The sequence below is a fragment of the Ceratotherium simum genome, chromosome 12, assembly GCF_057802395.1.
Source record: "Ceratotherium simum simum isolate JZ-2026a chromosome 12, ASM5780239v1, whole genome shotgun sequence".
Taxonomy (NCBI): domain Eukaryota; kingdom Metazoa; phylum Chordata; class Mammalia; order Perissodactyla; family Rhinocerotidae; genus Ceratotherium; species Ceratotherium simum.
The window spans coordinates 66,926,035-66,942,111 of NC_141911.1; the positions used below are offsets into that span (position 1 = coordinate 66,926,035).

The 16,077-nt window shown below is 40.4% G+C and overlaps 1 protein-coding gene across 3 annotated transcripts in view; it reads right to left on the minus strand.

Annotated features, from left to right (window-relative positions):
• Positions 1–5,141: 5,141 nt before the first annotated feature.
• ALPK1 (alpha kinase 1) overlaps positions 5,142–16,077 on the minus strand; it is a 119,119-nt gene continuing 108,183 nt past the window's right edge. For 2 of the 3 annotated variants that reach the window (XM_087437731.1, XM_087437730.1), the window contains 5 exons: positions 13,842–14,004; positions 12,398–12,584; positions 11,015–11,203; positions 8,164–10,818; positions 5,143–8,053 (listed from right to left, as the gene is read on the minus strand). In XM_087437731.1, the coding sequence (XP_087293857.1) occupies positions 10,676–10,818; positions 11,015–11,203; positions 12,398–12,584; positions 13,842–14,004 (682 nt within the window). In that variant the 3' untranslated portion in view covers positions 5,143–8,053; positions 8,164–10,675. Of the gene's footprint in view, positions 8,054–8,163; positions 10,819–11,014; positions 11,204–12,397; positions 12,585–13,841; positions 14,005–16,077 lie in introns of all 3 variants that reach the window. The other variant, XM_087437732.1, reaches the window with a different exon arrangement.

Sequence of the window (16,077 nt, forward strand, 5' to 3'; positions counted from 1 at the left end):
ACACGCAGTGGGAACAATGCCTCGGGAGCCACGTGATCCATGGGCACAGCATCTCATCTATTATCCCAGGGGCCTATTCTAGAAACCATCTTTTGGGTGTGTCTTTTCATTTGTTTCTTCTGTCCCACATGCTGAGAGTGATGACAAGGGTCATTTCTAGTTAATGCTGTGGACAGTGCACTCGAAATGACCTTTCCAACTGAGAAGCAGCCATTCACAGTCTGTGTTTTTAAATGGTTTTCTCAAAAAAAAAAAAAAAGTGGGTACATTTCCTTAAAGGTGACACTTTTGAATGTAGACTGAGGTGCCTGTGTCTGTCTGAGTCTTGCCTCCTTTCATAAGAAACATATGATTCTGTTAGGATTGAAAGAGAAAATAACTCTTGGGTTGCTTTGCAGGGGCAAAAGGGAAGCCATTTTCCACAGAGTGGAAAATATGTTTAATCTTTTCAATGGAAAAACACTCTAGTCAATAGGCAAACATCTTAGCAGGGGCTCCTCTCTCTTTCAGCAATTGCATGAGTCAGCTGCACCCAACTTGGAAATGCTTCCTGAAAACAATATTTTCTTGATAACTGGACTGATGTCTTAAACTGATAAAACATTAACTTTCCTCAAGTGCCTTTTTCAGTTCTTTTTAGTATTTGAGATACACTCTGGTTGGTAGATGTACACTCTGAGCACGGCATTTTGGGCTCATCTTCGAAAACCATCAAGGAAGTAAAACAGTTGACGTACCCCGAATGAGCAAGCACTTAATTCATCTTCATCTGTATTTTAATTTAATTTTTAAGTTATTGGTGAGTAAGTCTGGCATTCTCCTGATGTCCAGGGCAATTTGGATCTGTCTATCTCCCAGTCATCAGCTACCATATAGCCACTGAACGATATAAAAAGTTGTTGGCCTATATAGGATGGGTCTTAAAAAATAGTCTTCTTTTTGATTGTTTGCATTTTTTCTCTCCCCTCTGGTAATCAAGAGTTGAATGTAATAAAAGCTGATACTTGGCAGTGCAGAGTTGTAGAGACGCCAAGTTTAATTCACCTTTATATGTGATCCTGTTGTCTCAAGATGCTTAGGAATAAGTCTTGTTTGTTGAGTGTGTGTCCTTGCTCAGCTCAGACAGTGTGGACGATGAGCTGCCGGGATGGAGGGAGGAGAGGAGGCAGGAGGGGATGAGCTTGGGTCTCCGTATTTTGCAGGAGGTTGTTGAGGTCTTGCTGAACTGGGGAGCTCTCTCTAATATCCAGTGCAATCTCAGGTCATCTTCCTTGGTGCTTGTGCAAAAGTCGTGGACTTTGATATTTTAAATTGCCTTTGTCAGAACAATTTATGGCTTTGAGTCTTTGCACAAGGCATGTTTCAAAGGCTCCTGAGCTCCATTGCTCTTAGACTTTATCTATCGCCATTAAAGGAGCTTGCTAACTTTTCTATGACAGGGCAAAGAGGCCAACCGCTCTTATGGATGCCTGTGTGCTGGTCTGTGCTGGGCTGGCTCCTGCACGAGCATGCCCCGGAGGCTGGGGAAGGATACAGCCGGCCAGAGGCTCCTGGCCCTCATCTACCATCCTTTCTGATGCAGGTGGCTCAGTGACTGCTGTCCAGCCCGAGGGAATGCTGCACATGATCCAGGTGCTCAGCCCAGAGAGAATGTTCCCTATTGAGAACATGTTGGGAACACGGCCCTTCAAAGCCAGTCGCTGTGGGTCCTTCTGTTATTTGGAAAACACCATGTCAAATGTCTAACAAAAGTGTTTAAACAGTTCCTCTCCTTGTTGGTGATTTGTGTAGGAAAAGGTTAAATCTGGTGTCTGTCCTTGGCAGAGAAAAATTATGTATGGTGGTGTCACTTACTCTTACAGAGCACTTATAGAACATACAGCTGGTTATGGATAAGCAATTTTTGAAAATTTGGTTAAAAATAACAAAATAGGGCATTCTTTGATTCTAAATCCCTTGACTAGAAAAATAGTCTGTACTCAATAAAGAATTTGGCATGGTAAAATATGGGCAAATTGTAAATCATGAAGTCATTTCTAATAACAGTGTTGCCTAAAATTCATCAGAACCTAAAAGAAAACACAAAATTCTTTCTCTTTAACATGTGTCAAATTGAAAATTACTTTAAACAACAAATATAACACAGTTCTAGATTCAGTTATTTAAAAAATACTATTTTCTATAATATGATAAGTCTTTGCTTTGGCTTGGGAAACTAAAGGCTGTATCCCAGCCTTCCTTTGTGAGCTCTTTTCTGTATGAGATTCATTTAAAATTTTATTACTGTGTAGACCACACAATGGAATAACAGTGTTAATAACTTGATACTGTAGCTGTAGGATTTGCAGGCTACTCTTATGAAGCTAACTGCCCCGGGGCCAGCGGCTGCTCATTTATTTCACCATATTTAAATCAATTGTGGAGGCAGTCAGACAATAAATTGTGTGTCCATCTCTGGTAATAAAATTGGCACCTCAAACAGCAGAGGCGTGTACAAACGAACAGCTCCCCTTTCAGGATGGATTCTCCGTTGTACCATCTCCTGCAGGGAAGGTGCATAGATGTAAAGTAACTTTCTTTTTCTGTCTTGTTAAATTCTCTGTTTTACCTCCATATAGTTGAGTCCAACTTTTTCAGCTTCTGTAAAGCTCCCACTTACTGCTGGAGGGGAATTCTTTTGTCTGAACAGCGGAACAAGATAACGGACTTAATCTTCCTAGTAACACGTGAGTCGTCATGTATCATTTTAATCTGCAAAACACTAGGGCTGAGTACTGTCACATGCTGATTTTACTTTTCTATGAGAAAGTGACTCCCTGATTCAATGATGGATTGCTTGTTCTCTTTAAACAACAGTCAAGATGGTGAATGCCCCCGGGTGATAGACAGAGTGTGCAATGGGAATGGGGGCAAATCTGATGGCCCAGTTCAAGTTCACCTGACAAAGCTGGAGCAGTCTGCAAGCAGCACTCGAGAAAGGATTATTCACACTCGCATTATAGTGTTGAATGCATTTTTCTCCTTGTGCAGCTGCAAAGCTCCCTCACACTGAAGGTTTATGCACCATAATAAAGAGATTTATTTTTTTTTCTCTCACTCTCTCTTGCTTCTTACACTTACACCTAGTTTCTGCTGAACTGTTCAGGCAGAGGACATCTGTACATCCAAACTACATGGAACAAACATCATCTTCAAAACAATAGCAGTGCTGAAAGACAGTAACAAAAGCCTGACATTTGTGATGTCTGAAGGGACAAAAATTAAGTCTCCTTAAGTTGCACTCAACTCTTGAAACTTAGCTTTTTACACATTGTCATTTCACAACTCTACACACAAAAGATTGAAATAAAAATGAATCATTTAGTTCAATTTGGAAAAATGATAATGGGGTTTTTATGAAAATTACTTGAAAATTTCCCAATATCCATTTCGCTATGAGGAATAAACATTAAAGAAAGGGGGGAGGAAATTAGAAAAGTTTAAACAAAAGGAAGCAAAACAATTTTCCTTATAAATTATAAGTGGGACTGAGGAAATTTTATTTGTCCTTCTTTCCTTCCAACTTTCCATCCTTCTGTCCATCCAATTATCTGCCCCCATCCCACCTTGTTGCAGAATGATTTTCTGAAGACTGAAAAGCTTAGACATTCTTTACTTCTGTAACTAAGACATAAATCCTTACTGCCTCTTGCCTTATGTAGTGAGACGTAGTTAGCTAACAAGGACTTATTGAGCATATAAAATGCATAGAATTATCATGAGGTCTCATTCATTTACTCACTTATGCACACAAAAATGAAATAAGCACCAGCCATTAAGCAGACACCATAATAAGCAAGTGCTGGGGGTACAAAGAGGCACAAGGCTCAGTTTAGGCTGAAGAGATAGAGTCACCGCCAAGACAGCCTCCAGTGATCCCAGCCTCCTGGTTTCATAGCCTTTTCGTCTCCTCTTACATTGTACCAGGCTGGTCTGTGTGACTAAGATAATACAGAAGGAGTGATGGTGTGTCCCTTCTGAGGCTAGGTTATAAAAGACATGGTGACTTCTGCTTCTCTCTCCCTTGGATTTTTCCCTCTGGTTGAAGCCAGCTGGCATGTTTTTATATGGACAAGCCCATGTGGTGAGGAACTGAGGTCTCTGACCAACCACCAGCAAGGAGGAGGAGTGGCCTTCTGCCAACAGTCACATGAGAGAGCCTGGAAGTAGACCCTCCAGACCCAGTCAAGCCTTCAGATGAGTGCGGCCCCACTGACATCTTGACCCCAACCTCAAGAGAGACTCTGAGTTGGCACTACCCAGCTAAAGCCACCCCCCAACTTCTGATCTGCAGAAACTACAAGATAATAAATAAATGTTGTTCTAAGCCTCTAAGTTTTGGGGTAATTTGTAATGCAGCAATAGATAAATAATACAACAGATAATTATAATTCAACTAAAGTGTAGATAATATGACACAAGTGTATATTAGCTTCTGTGATAACTGTGCAGTGATAGTTACAGTTATGTTGGGAAATCAAAGGAGGGGTGATTTACCTAGGTTGTGGAGGGGGAGGGAATGGGAATAAAGGATATCAGGGAGGATTTTTTGAAGGAGGTGTTGGTTGAGGTGTCTTCAAGGGTGAGAAGATATAGGAGGTATGGTCCCTGTAGGTTTAAGAAAAGCATGAGAACACTGACCAAGTGACAAAGCATCTTGCAGTGGAGGGGAAGGGGCAGGGTGGTCTACACACTGACACCATGAACAATTCAGTGTTTCTGGAGAGTATATTACAAGACTGGGAGTAGTGATGGGCTAAAGGAGAAAGCCCTACAGGCTTGTCTAATAATGTGCACTTTCTATTGGAAAAGAGAAACATTTGAATGTCTTATTAAATACTATTTTTTTAATATAAGTAATACATGCTTATTGCAGAAAATTTGGAAAATATTGATGATGAAGAAAATAAAATCCACTACCACAAATTCACTAGTCAAGGAAAAACACAATGAACATTCCAATATATTGTATACTATTTTTTTTCTATTTACATATACATATATACTGAAATTGGGATCAATACTATACATGCTATTTTATAAATTGCTTTTTTTACTTGAAAGTTTATATATAATTAAATATTTTTGAAAATATACAATTTCAATGGATAAATAATATTTAGCCATATGGATAAATTATATAAAACTATTTCCATGCTCTTGAAAATTTAAATTATTTCATTTTTTACTATCATAAGTAAAATTATGATAGACATACTTGTATATATAAACATTTCTTCATATTTCTGATTATTTCCTGGTTAGAGATTTGTAGAAGTAAAATTACTGGGTCCAAGAATGGAAATTATATATTGCCAAATTCTTTTCCATAAAGGCTGTCATAATTTGCATTCCTATCATCAGTTATTAGAGAGTTTCTTCCAAACTTTCCAGAATTAAGTATTACTTTTTATCATATTTGCAATTTGATGAGTGAAAATAGTATTTCTTTTTTGTGAATCATTGTTCACATCCTTTGTCTATTTTTTCCTTCTTATTTGCTTGTTAGTGTTTCATGGTAGGATTTAAAGCAAGTTAATGAGATGATAAAATTTGTTTTAAGAGAGATCACCAGTGTCTCAGAGGAGGATGTAGGGCAACACCAGAGTCAGAGATCATGTGGACCTCAATTAAGGTTCTGGTTGTAGGGACAGACAAAGAAGTGAATTCTAGAAGAGCTAGACTGAAGGACTCAACAGAGAATTTCCACTCATTACTACCTACATACCTATTCATGCCCATGTGCATTGTACCCAGGACTCTGCCCTTTACCTGTTAACCATGGATAAACTCTCCATGTTTTGGTCTAAAGCCATTGCTTTCATTTGTGTACTAGATTCCATCCCTGTCACCTACTCAAGGGCATTGCATCAACAATTCTCCATTCTGTGTCCCTATATCATCATTTCTTCAATCTCTTCTGTAATTCTTCCATCAATATGCTGTAATTTCTCCCATCTATAGAAAAAATACTGCTGTATTTCTCTTGATTCCACTTCCCCCACTATCTACCATGTCATTTCCCTGTTCCCTGTTGTGGCAAAACTCACAGAGTGTTTTATGTTCTCTTCCTCCAATTCTTTTCCTCTCTTCTCTCTTAAACCCTTTTGTGTGAATATACTCTAAGGTAACCTCCACTGAATCACACCCGGTATAATTCCCTCCCCTTGAATGTGGGTGGAAGTTGTGAGTTCCTTCCATTGAATAGAATAGACTCTTAATTAGGTTATGATACACAAGACTCCCTCTTAGCCTACTGGAAAGGAGAGGGATGCTCTCCTGCTGGTCTCTAAGAAGCTCAGCTGATGAGAGGGCCTGTGAGAGCGTCCCATGGTAAGAAGATGCAGATGGCCCCCAGGAGCTGAGAGTGGCCCCCAGTCAACAGCCTGCACAAATGTGGGGACCTCAGTCCCACAACTGTAGGGAGATGAATTCTGCAACAACCCAGTGAGCTTGGCAGTGCACACTCCCCTTGTCAAGCCTCCAGATGAGAACATGGTCTGGCCAAAATCTTGATCACAGCCTTGGGGGATACTGAGCAGAGGACCAGCTAAGCAGTGCCCAGACTTCTGACCCATGGAAACTGTGAGATAATAAATGTGTGTTGTTTTAAGCTGCTAAGTTTGTGGTAATTAGTTATGCAGCAGTAGAAGACCAACACACCTTTCCATTTGGCTTTCACCCTCAGGACTCAAACATATTTGCTCACATCAAGTGAACTCCACATTGCTAAACTCAACAGTTGAGCTCGCAGGCCTCATCTTACTCACCTATCAGCAGCCTCTGACACCTCTTATCACGTCTTCCTTGACTCGTTTTTTTCACTTGACTGAGAGGATTCCCTCTCCCTCGCTCTCTTTTTCTCCTTCTAGAACCCCCACTAGTGAGGCTCCATCTCCCTCCTCCTCATCTCTTATTCTCTCTTTTGTATTTTCTATCCCTTTATCTTTGTGTTGCATTTGGTTAATTTCTTCACATTTGCCTTCCATTTCAATAATCCTTTCTTGCACTATGCCTAATCTGCTGTTTAACCTTTCTATTAAATGATAAATATCAATGACCATATTTTGCATTTTTGGGAAAGTCTGTTTGGCTCTTTTAAATCTTATCTGATCTTTTTTATATTTATACAAATCTTAAAAGTATTTTTGCAAACCTAATACTGGATATTTATTGTTACTTTTATACAAAATGTAAATGTGTAACAATATTAAATAAACATAAATGTGTAACAACATTAAGAGGAATGAGAGCCAACAATTTCAGGACAGGGATTGCCTCTTGGGTAGGGGAGGAGGTAGAGATCAGAGATGGATCCATTGGCGGCTTCAACAGTAGTACTACATTTAGTTTCTTAAGCCAGAGGTTGGGTATGTGGGTGTTGATGTAAATAAATAGCAATTTAAAGAGGTTTTAAAAATGTAATTTCCTGCAAATTCTTCTCAGTAGTTCTATTCATGCCCTTTGTAATAAAGAGATATGCACTGTTTCAAAACCTTTACTCCTTTCAAATTCCTGACTTTGCCAGTGTCATCTCACTCAGCAGATATCCTAGTTTTTTCTTTTTATTTTTTGTGAGGAAGATCAGCCATGAGCTAACATCGATGCCAATCCTCCTCTTTTGGCTGAGGAAGACCAGCCCTGAGCTAACATCTGTGCCTATCTTCCTCCACTTTATGTGGGATGCCACCACAGCATGGTCTGACAAGTGGTGCGTTGGGGCACGCCCGGGATCCGAACTGCGGCCGCCAGCAGCGGAGCGCGCGCACTTAACCACTAGGACACAGGGCTGGCCCCCATATCCTAGCTTTTTGACTTCACAAAGAAAAGGGTGCTCTGACGTATGCTTTCCATAAACTTCTTTCTCTATCACCTCCAATTTCCAATTTCTTCACCCACTGTTACCTCCTTTTTTGGATGTGTGGGTAGAAATATCCATATTTCTTTGTTGGTGTAAACATCCCGAACTTTATTCCTGATTTCGTCTTCTACAACAAGGGATGACAAACTTTTTCTGTAAAGGACCAGATAGTAAATATTTTTGACTTTGTGGGACATACAGTCTCTGACACCACTGCTCAGCTCTGCCATTGTAACACAAAATCAGCCAAAGACAATACATACCTGAATGAGTGTGGCTGTGTTCCAATAAAACTTTATTTACAAAATCAGATGGCTGCAATATTTGAACCATGGGCCATAGTTTGCGGTTCCTTATTCCACAACATCCAAATGGTTGCATCTGTACCGAACATGTATAGACTTTTTTTTCTTGTCATTGTTCCTTGAACAATACAGTATAACAGCTATATACATAGCATTTATGTTATATTAGGTATTATAAGTAATCTAGACGTGATTTAAAGTATACGGGAGGATGTGTGTAGCTTATATGCAAATACTAGGCCATTTTATAGAAGGGACTTGAGCATCCTCAAACTTTAGTATCTGCAGGGGTCTTGGAAAAAATTCCCTGCATATACCTAGGGATGGCTGTACTTACATTTACCGGTTTATTTTAAGAGGATATGATGAAGGATATGGATGAACTTCCAGATGGAAAAGCTGTGCAGGGCAAAGTATGGGGGAAGAGGCACAGATGCAGAGCCTCCACGCCCTCTCCAGGCACCCACCCTCCCAGGACCTCCATGTGTTCAGCAACCAGAAGCTTGAAACCCTGTACTTTTGGGATTTTTATGGAGACTTCATGACGTAAGCATGATCATCATTAACTCAATCTCCAAGCCCTCACCCCTGCCCAGAGGATGGGGGTGGGGCCGAAAGTTCCAAGCGTCTAATCATGGCTTGGTCTTTCTGGTGACCAGTTCCCATCCTGCTAGCTAGGAGCCCACCCAGAGTCACCTCATTAAAACAAAAGACATTCCTGTCACCCAGGAAATGCCAAGGGATTTAGGAGCCCTGTGTCAGGAACCGGGGTCAAAGAACAAAAATTACAGCAAAAGACACTCTTAATGCTCTTATCACTTAGGAAGTTACAAGAGTTTTAGGACCTCTGTGCCAAGAACCAGGGTCAGAGACCAAAATATATATTTTCCATTTTTTTCACAAATGTTGACTAGGGGTGGGATAGTGAACAAATTTGTCGTATTTCCTTTCTCAAAGGGAAAACTTTAACTGCTTCACTATTAATTATGATATTGTTCTTCTTTAAGAAAAAATTTTAAAAACCCTTTATCAGATTTAGAAAGTTTTCCTTTATGCCTAGTTTGCAAAGAGTTTTTTTTTTTTTTACCATGAATTGATTTTCAATTTTATTAAATGATTTTTCTGCACCTTTTGAGATTATAATATGATTTTCCCCTTTTATTTTGTTAATAAGATGAATTTTTTTTTCATTTCTTTAATAAACTTGTGCTAGTTTGGGTTTTTCAGGAAGCAGATGCCAAGAAGGGATTAGACACATAAGAAGATATTTTTTAGGGGAAGTGACTGTAAGAGCTAAGTGGGAGGGAACAGGAGTACGCAGGGAGGCCAGGGTGCGGGTTTGACAGCCGTGAAAGGAGAAGGCAAACGAAGGAGGACTGGGCAGGAAGGGGCTCAGAACACAGCACAGTTTGAAGAGGATTTTGGTCAGGCCACTCGGGAGACTTTGTGCGCAGTCACTGTTAGAAGTCTTCTGAGCCTGGTAGCCTTGCCTTATTGGTCACTGGCTGAGGGCACACTGGGGGAGCATGACTTCATCGAGAACACAGTGGTGGATGGGGAGTGTAAGCTGGGGGTGTTGGTCAATTCTCTCCCCACAGCAGGAGATCTGAGGGGTTCCCGCTTGCCCCAATTGCAATTGTGAGCAGACGTGCAGTAACACCAAATTGAGAAAAGTATAACTATCAAGTATTCAGAAGTGTAAGGGGAGTGTAAGCTGGGGGTGTTGGTCAATTCTCTCCCCACAGCAGGAGATCTGAGGGGTTCCCGCTTGCCCCAATTGCAATTGTGAGCAGACGTGCAGTAACACCAAATTGAGAAAAGTATAACTATCAAGTATTCAGAACCTTCATGTATGTAGGTCTGAATCATACCAGTAGGTCAGCCACCAAGACTTGCGGAGATAACAGCTAAGGGTGAGGGAAATTTAGAATGAATAGTGGAGGAGGGAGAGTGAGCACCAGAGCAGGCCCACGGACTAACTGCAGCAAGGGAACATCTCACCATCTCCCTTCTGTAAGTTCCTTTCACAAGCTCATGGAGCAGCTGCTCCCCAAACCTGTGTGAAGAAGCAGATCTGTGTGATGCAAGGGGCGGACTGTGGGGGCTGTTAGAATGCACCATTCTTCCCTCATACCTTTCACACATGTAAATGCACTAGAAGAGAATATGGGAGGATTAAAAATAAAGAAACCCAGAGTAGGGAGGGTCTACATATGACATGTAACCTAGAAGCTGTAAACAAAAGATTGATGAATTGAACTATATAAAACAAATGCTGCATGAAAAAAAGTTTCAAACCAAGTCAAGTGTCAAAAGGCAAAGAGAAAAAAACTGGAACTGATATCACAAAGACCAAAATTCTTTAATATACATAAAGAACTCCTAAATCAATAAGAAAACATCAGTAGTATCAGTCTTGATAGACAGTGACAAAAAGCTCCCAAATCTCAACGGCTTAAGCCACAGAAGTCTATTTCTCATGGTCTTTATGTCCACTGTGAGTCATGGGGCTCTTTTCCGTGTTATCCTCACTGCAGGACTTATGATGGGCAGCTACCCCCCGATGTGGTCTTGGTAACGGTGGCAGAGGGAGAGACTCTGCGGGGTCCTGCACTGGCAATTAAATATGGGCCTGAAAGTGGTTCTCAATTCCTCTCCCAAGCCACTGGCCAGAACCAGTCCCATGGCCCTGCCTAAGCCCAAAGGGACCAGGTGACACGATCTGTGTGCCTGGAAGGTGAGGAGAACCCGGCATCGGTGAGCAGCACCGAGGCTGTCGCTTTACCACCCTAGAAGGTCTGTGACTTACTTGGTTTCTCAATTGAAGGTCTTGTCAAAGAAAGACGATGGCATATTTCATTACATTCCACATGCTGGTTGTTAAAGAAGTAAAAAATTCCTCTCTTTCCAAAATTAGTAGTGACATCTTGCTGACCAACAGAGTGAATCTGGGGATCTGTGAGGTAGATGAGCCCTTTTCCATTACCAGTCACCCAACCTAAAAGAGAAATAAATGTCTGAGAATTAAATCCTCTATAAACGTCAGTAAAATGTTTCAGAAAAACAAAACAAAAAAAACCAAAACAAAAAATATATGTATACTTAAAGAGACACTTTAAAAACTTGGTCATCCTGTGGTTTATATTTAATGAATTTCTGTTAGGGGATTTGGTCTTGCATATTCCAATTATTGGTTTAAGAATGAGAATTGAATATTGGGTAATTAAATTTGTCCAATATGACATACCCAGACCTCCAATTTTCAAGGAATTAGAGAGCAATAAAATTCACTTAGTATAATTACTAAAATCGCAATAGTGAATATTTCTTGCATGATTCAGAAGTTTCTTTAGTGCCTTATTCATTAAATTCTACATTCATGTGCTCATTTAACAAATATTTATTGAGCGCACACACTGTACAAAACACTGTTTTGGGTGCTGGGGATACAGCAGTGAACGAGTGAGTCAAAAATCTCCGTACTCACTGAGCTAACGTTCTTGTGCAGGGGACAGATACATAACCAATATGAGTAAGTGACATACATACTATGACAGAGAGTGATGATAAATGCTACGGAAGGGGAATGGAAAGGGCTGGGAGGATGGTCATAGAATCATTACTAGAAATAATTATGACAAACCTCATTTATCATTTAAATTAAGTCTAGATTATTGGCTAGCTCTGAAAAATAAAATACTAGACGAACTGAAACAAAATAAAAATATTAATGCAGATTTTAAAAGAAGTCACATTCAAGTACACACAGCTTTCTGTTCCATAGTGATCCCAATTATGAAACCCAATGTCATACTTGTAATGAGGGTAAAAGGCTGGAGAAAAGGACGTGTGGAACGATTCTGACACACTGAAACATATCGTCATAAGCAACCTACATCACTCAAATTCATGCGAATGAAATAAAAAAGCTGTTATGGATTCACTCTAGAATTAAGCCCAACAGAATATGAGCCCGATCTTCTCACTGATTATTTGACACCTTAGATGCTTGTAGAAGCTTTAGATATTTTTTCAGGCATCATTTGCTACATACAGTAAAATTGACTAATTTAATTCCAAACAGTCGCCTATGCACTGAACATTAAGGAATGATTGGCAGAGCTAGTTTCAAGACCTCACATTTACATATAAATAATACTAAAAATAAAAAATAATTCCCAGTTTCACATACCTTGTAAATCGACCACAACATCTCTATGGTTGGAAAACTCATAAGAAAAATGGCCGTAAGCCAAGCCATATTCTGTGGCTTTGTATTCTGTTTTCACCACTTTCGTATTATTTGATAATTTTACGAATTCTCCCAGTATGTAAGGTTCCACACTGACACACCCCTGTATTGTCTTGCCCTCTAAAATCTGAAAAACAGAAACGGGAGGCAGTATACCATAAGGGTGAAGGCTATGGGCTTTGGGGTCAAGCAGGTCTCACTCTGAACTTAGGCTTTGCTACTTAGGAGCTTTGTTACTTCTCTAGATTTTGGTTTCCTTATTTGTAAAGTGAGTATAATAATAGCTATCTTTTAAAATTGTTAAAAGGATCATATGAGAAAATGCATGTAGACTGCTTAACATGGTATGTGGCATATAACAGAATCTAAAATTATTATTCTTTTATTAAAATGCACACATAAAAATGAGGCCATGAAGTGACCTATCCTAGGGGCTGGCTTGCCAGGGCGGGTAGCTAGACCATGCACGGGACTCGAGGTTGGAAGACCAGCTCAAGTATTTCTGTGCTCTGTGCTCTGCCTGCACAGTTGTTTCAAAGGTTAGAGTTAATGTTTGTTAAATGCCCAGCATAGTGCTTGACATAAGAAAGTACAAAATGGATGCTAGTGATTATCATTATAAGTAATAAAATATGGGTCTAAAAATGTCTCTGGCCAAAGTAAAAAAATTCTTTAGGTGTGAATGAGCTAAGGATCAAACATCTTTGGGGAAGCAGCGTCATCTTAATCCAAAGAAGAGAAGAGTCAGTGGGGATGGCTGCCTTTTTATATTTAAGGGGATATCTTAGTGAAGAGAGACCAGTCTTAGCGGTCCCAGAAGCAGAGCTGTAATCCACAGGTAGAAATTAGAGGAAGACAGATTGGGGTCAAATTTAAGAACTTCCTAACAATTAGAATTATTTGAAAGTAAAAAGGTAATAACTTTTTCTTACTGAAGGTGTTTAAGCTATGGCATAGTAATCTCTTGGTTATGAGGAGTAGGGGTCAGCAGATATAAAATAGGGTATTTATGCATCATATTGAGGGGATAATTTGCATTAGATATGATCTTAGGGGCCTTTCTGAAAGTACAGAGACAATACAAAGGAAAAGTATACTAAAAATGCTAACTTGACCATGTGAGACCAGACACCAGGATCAACAGATATTCAAGTGTGACTTGGAAGATCCAAATGACTCGTTCAGGGTACAGAGGTCATATTTCTTACCTATCTGTCTAAGCAGATGGAGCAGATGAAGTAGATGAGGGAGGCTGGTAACTGAGTTTATTGGATTTTACCAGAATGATGGTGGAGGTGGATGGATGGTAGGTTGACAATAGAAATCTAACCTAATATATATTTATAGTCCTGTTTAACCAAACTGTTGCTTTCTTTAATCTCACCAGTAATAATGTGGATGGGATGTAGAATATCTGTGTCGGAATCTTTTGTTCATAGAGTCTTTTGTTAAATTCTGTCACGTAGTGCTGGGCAGTCATCTGCCTCTCCACATCGGTGAAGTGGTGCCAGAGTCCCTTCGGCTCCTTATATTCTTTCCCAACATATCTGTGAATGGAGAAAACCACACAGAGAAACGCAAAAGTGATCTTGCTATAGAGTAAGAGAGAGGAGATCAAAAGAGATATGCAAAAATGCTTGAAAGATGTTACTCTTTTTCTGCCTTACCCAGTCAATATCAATTATCTTGACTTATCTCATGACTCAAATAATTTTGTAAGAGCCCCCTGAACAGTGGAACGCAATGCATCCAGCTGACTGTTGGTTAATTTAATGTGTCCTCTTGATTTGGCCACAGGGTGCCCAGATATCTGGTCAAATATTATTCTAGGTGTTTCTGTGAGGTGTTTTTGGATGAATTTAACATTTAAATTAATAAACTGAGTAAAGCACGTTGCCCTCCCTAATGTGAATGGGCCTCATCCAATCAGGTGAAGGACCAAATATAACAAAAAGGCTGACCTCCTTCCAAGTAAGACTTACCTCACTGCGTTTGACCTAGGACATTGGTCTTCTCCTGCCTTTGGACTTGAACTAAAATATCGGATCTTCCTGAGTCTTGAAGCTGCTGACCTTGGGACTAGAGCTACCTCATCAGCTCTCTTGGATCGCCAGCTTGCCAACTGCAGATCTTGAGACCTGTCAGCCTCCATAATCGTGTGAGTCAATTCCTTATAATAAATCTCTGTCTATATGTATATACATGCTATTGGTTCTGTTTTTCTGGAGAACTCTGACTAATACACTGACCTGGGATGATATCGATTATAAAGAGAAAGTGTCCACTTAATGTAGCAGTTCGCCAGAGGTCTTTGGTCAGCCAAGGCAGCCAGCGTGGGTACTGGAAAGTGCAGGGTCTCTGGCGCCGTATCTTTCACTACCTGCAGTGTGGCCTTCTACAGGTCAGTTAACCAATCAGAAGCCTGCCTCTTTCCCTTCCTTTCATGATTACTTTGTCTCTCCATATACCTGTTTTCCATCATCACTTATTACGTGCACAACACTGTGCTAGTCCTGAGTGTTTGGAAGAAAGTATGAGACGTGATTTGTATATTTCAAGGGCTGAGGCGTAGTTGGGGACAGAAGATACGAGGCACTAAACGATTAAGTGTTGAAATGAGCAAAACAGTAAGTACTACACTTTACCGTAGTTTATATTTGCTATAAGCTGGTGTGAATCTGTGAGTAATTCACATGTGTCCAGAGTGATCTTCAAAAATCAAAGGGAATTGTCAGAATCATAGACCTCAACAGAGAAAACTGTCTCCCGAAATTTCTGAGTCCAATATGATAAAGGAATCCAAGTTCGCTGCACTTTTGGCCATTCACACTCCCGGGGTCAGAAAGGGAACCTGAGGCTGCAGAGGAGGAGCCCGCAGGCCTCAACGCTCCTGCAGAGGAGCTTTGTCATAATAGTGGTATTCTGCCAGGGCTTCAAGCTTTTCTGCTGTGGAGACATCCTGGGGCCCGCAGAGGCTTTGAACCAGTTCAGAACTTGGAGCAAACCTTGTGGGTGCTGCTCCTGGAGCATTTCCTGAATATTCTGCTGGAGGGTCATCAGTCTGCAAACAGAGGCCCATTCCTTCTGGCATCCTATACCATTTTGCTGGGATCACTCTTCTTTAGTAAAGATTTGTTAGCAGTAAACTCTTTTTACTTGGACTGCTTTTAAGATTGTTTCTTTGTCCTTGGTGTTCTGAAGTTTGACTACCATGTACCTGGAAGTGAATTTCTGATGGCTTGCCTTCCTTCCTTCCTCCCTTCTGGTTTCTTCCCTCCTTCCCTTTCTATCCTACTTGGGATTCATTGTGATTCCTGTGTTTGAAGATTAATGTATATTGGCAATTCTGGAAAATTATCAGAAATTATCTATTCAAATAGGAATTCTTTTCTCTTTGCTCTGCCACCTTTCCTGATCAGATGTGTATTGGACCCTCTCACTCCATCTTCCACGTCTCTCATTCTCTCTTTCATTTCCCATCTCAGACCCTCCCGTGACCTAGCCTGGTGTATTAGTTTCTTAGGGCTGCTGTGACAAAGTGCCACAACTTGGGGGGCTTAAACAACAGAAATTGATCCTCTCACAGTGCTGGAGCTTGGAAGTCCTAGATCCAGCTGTCA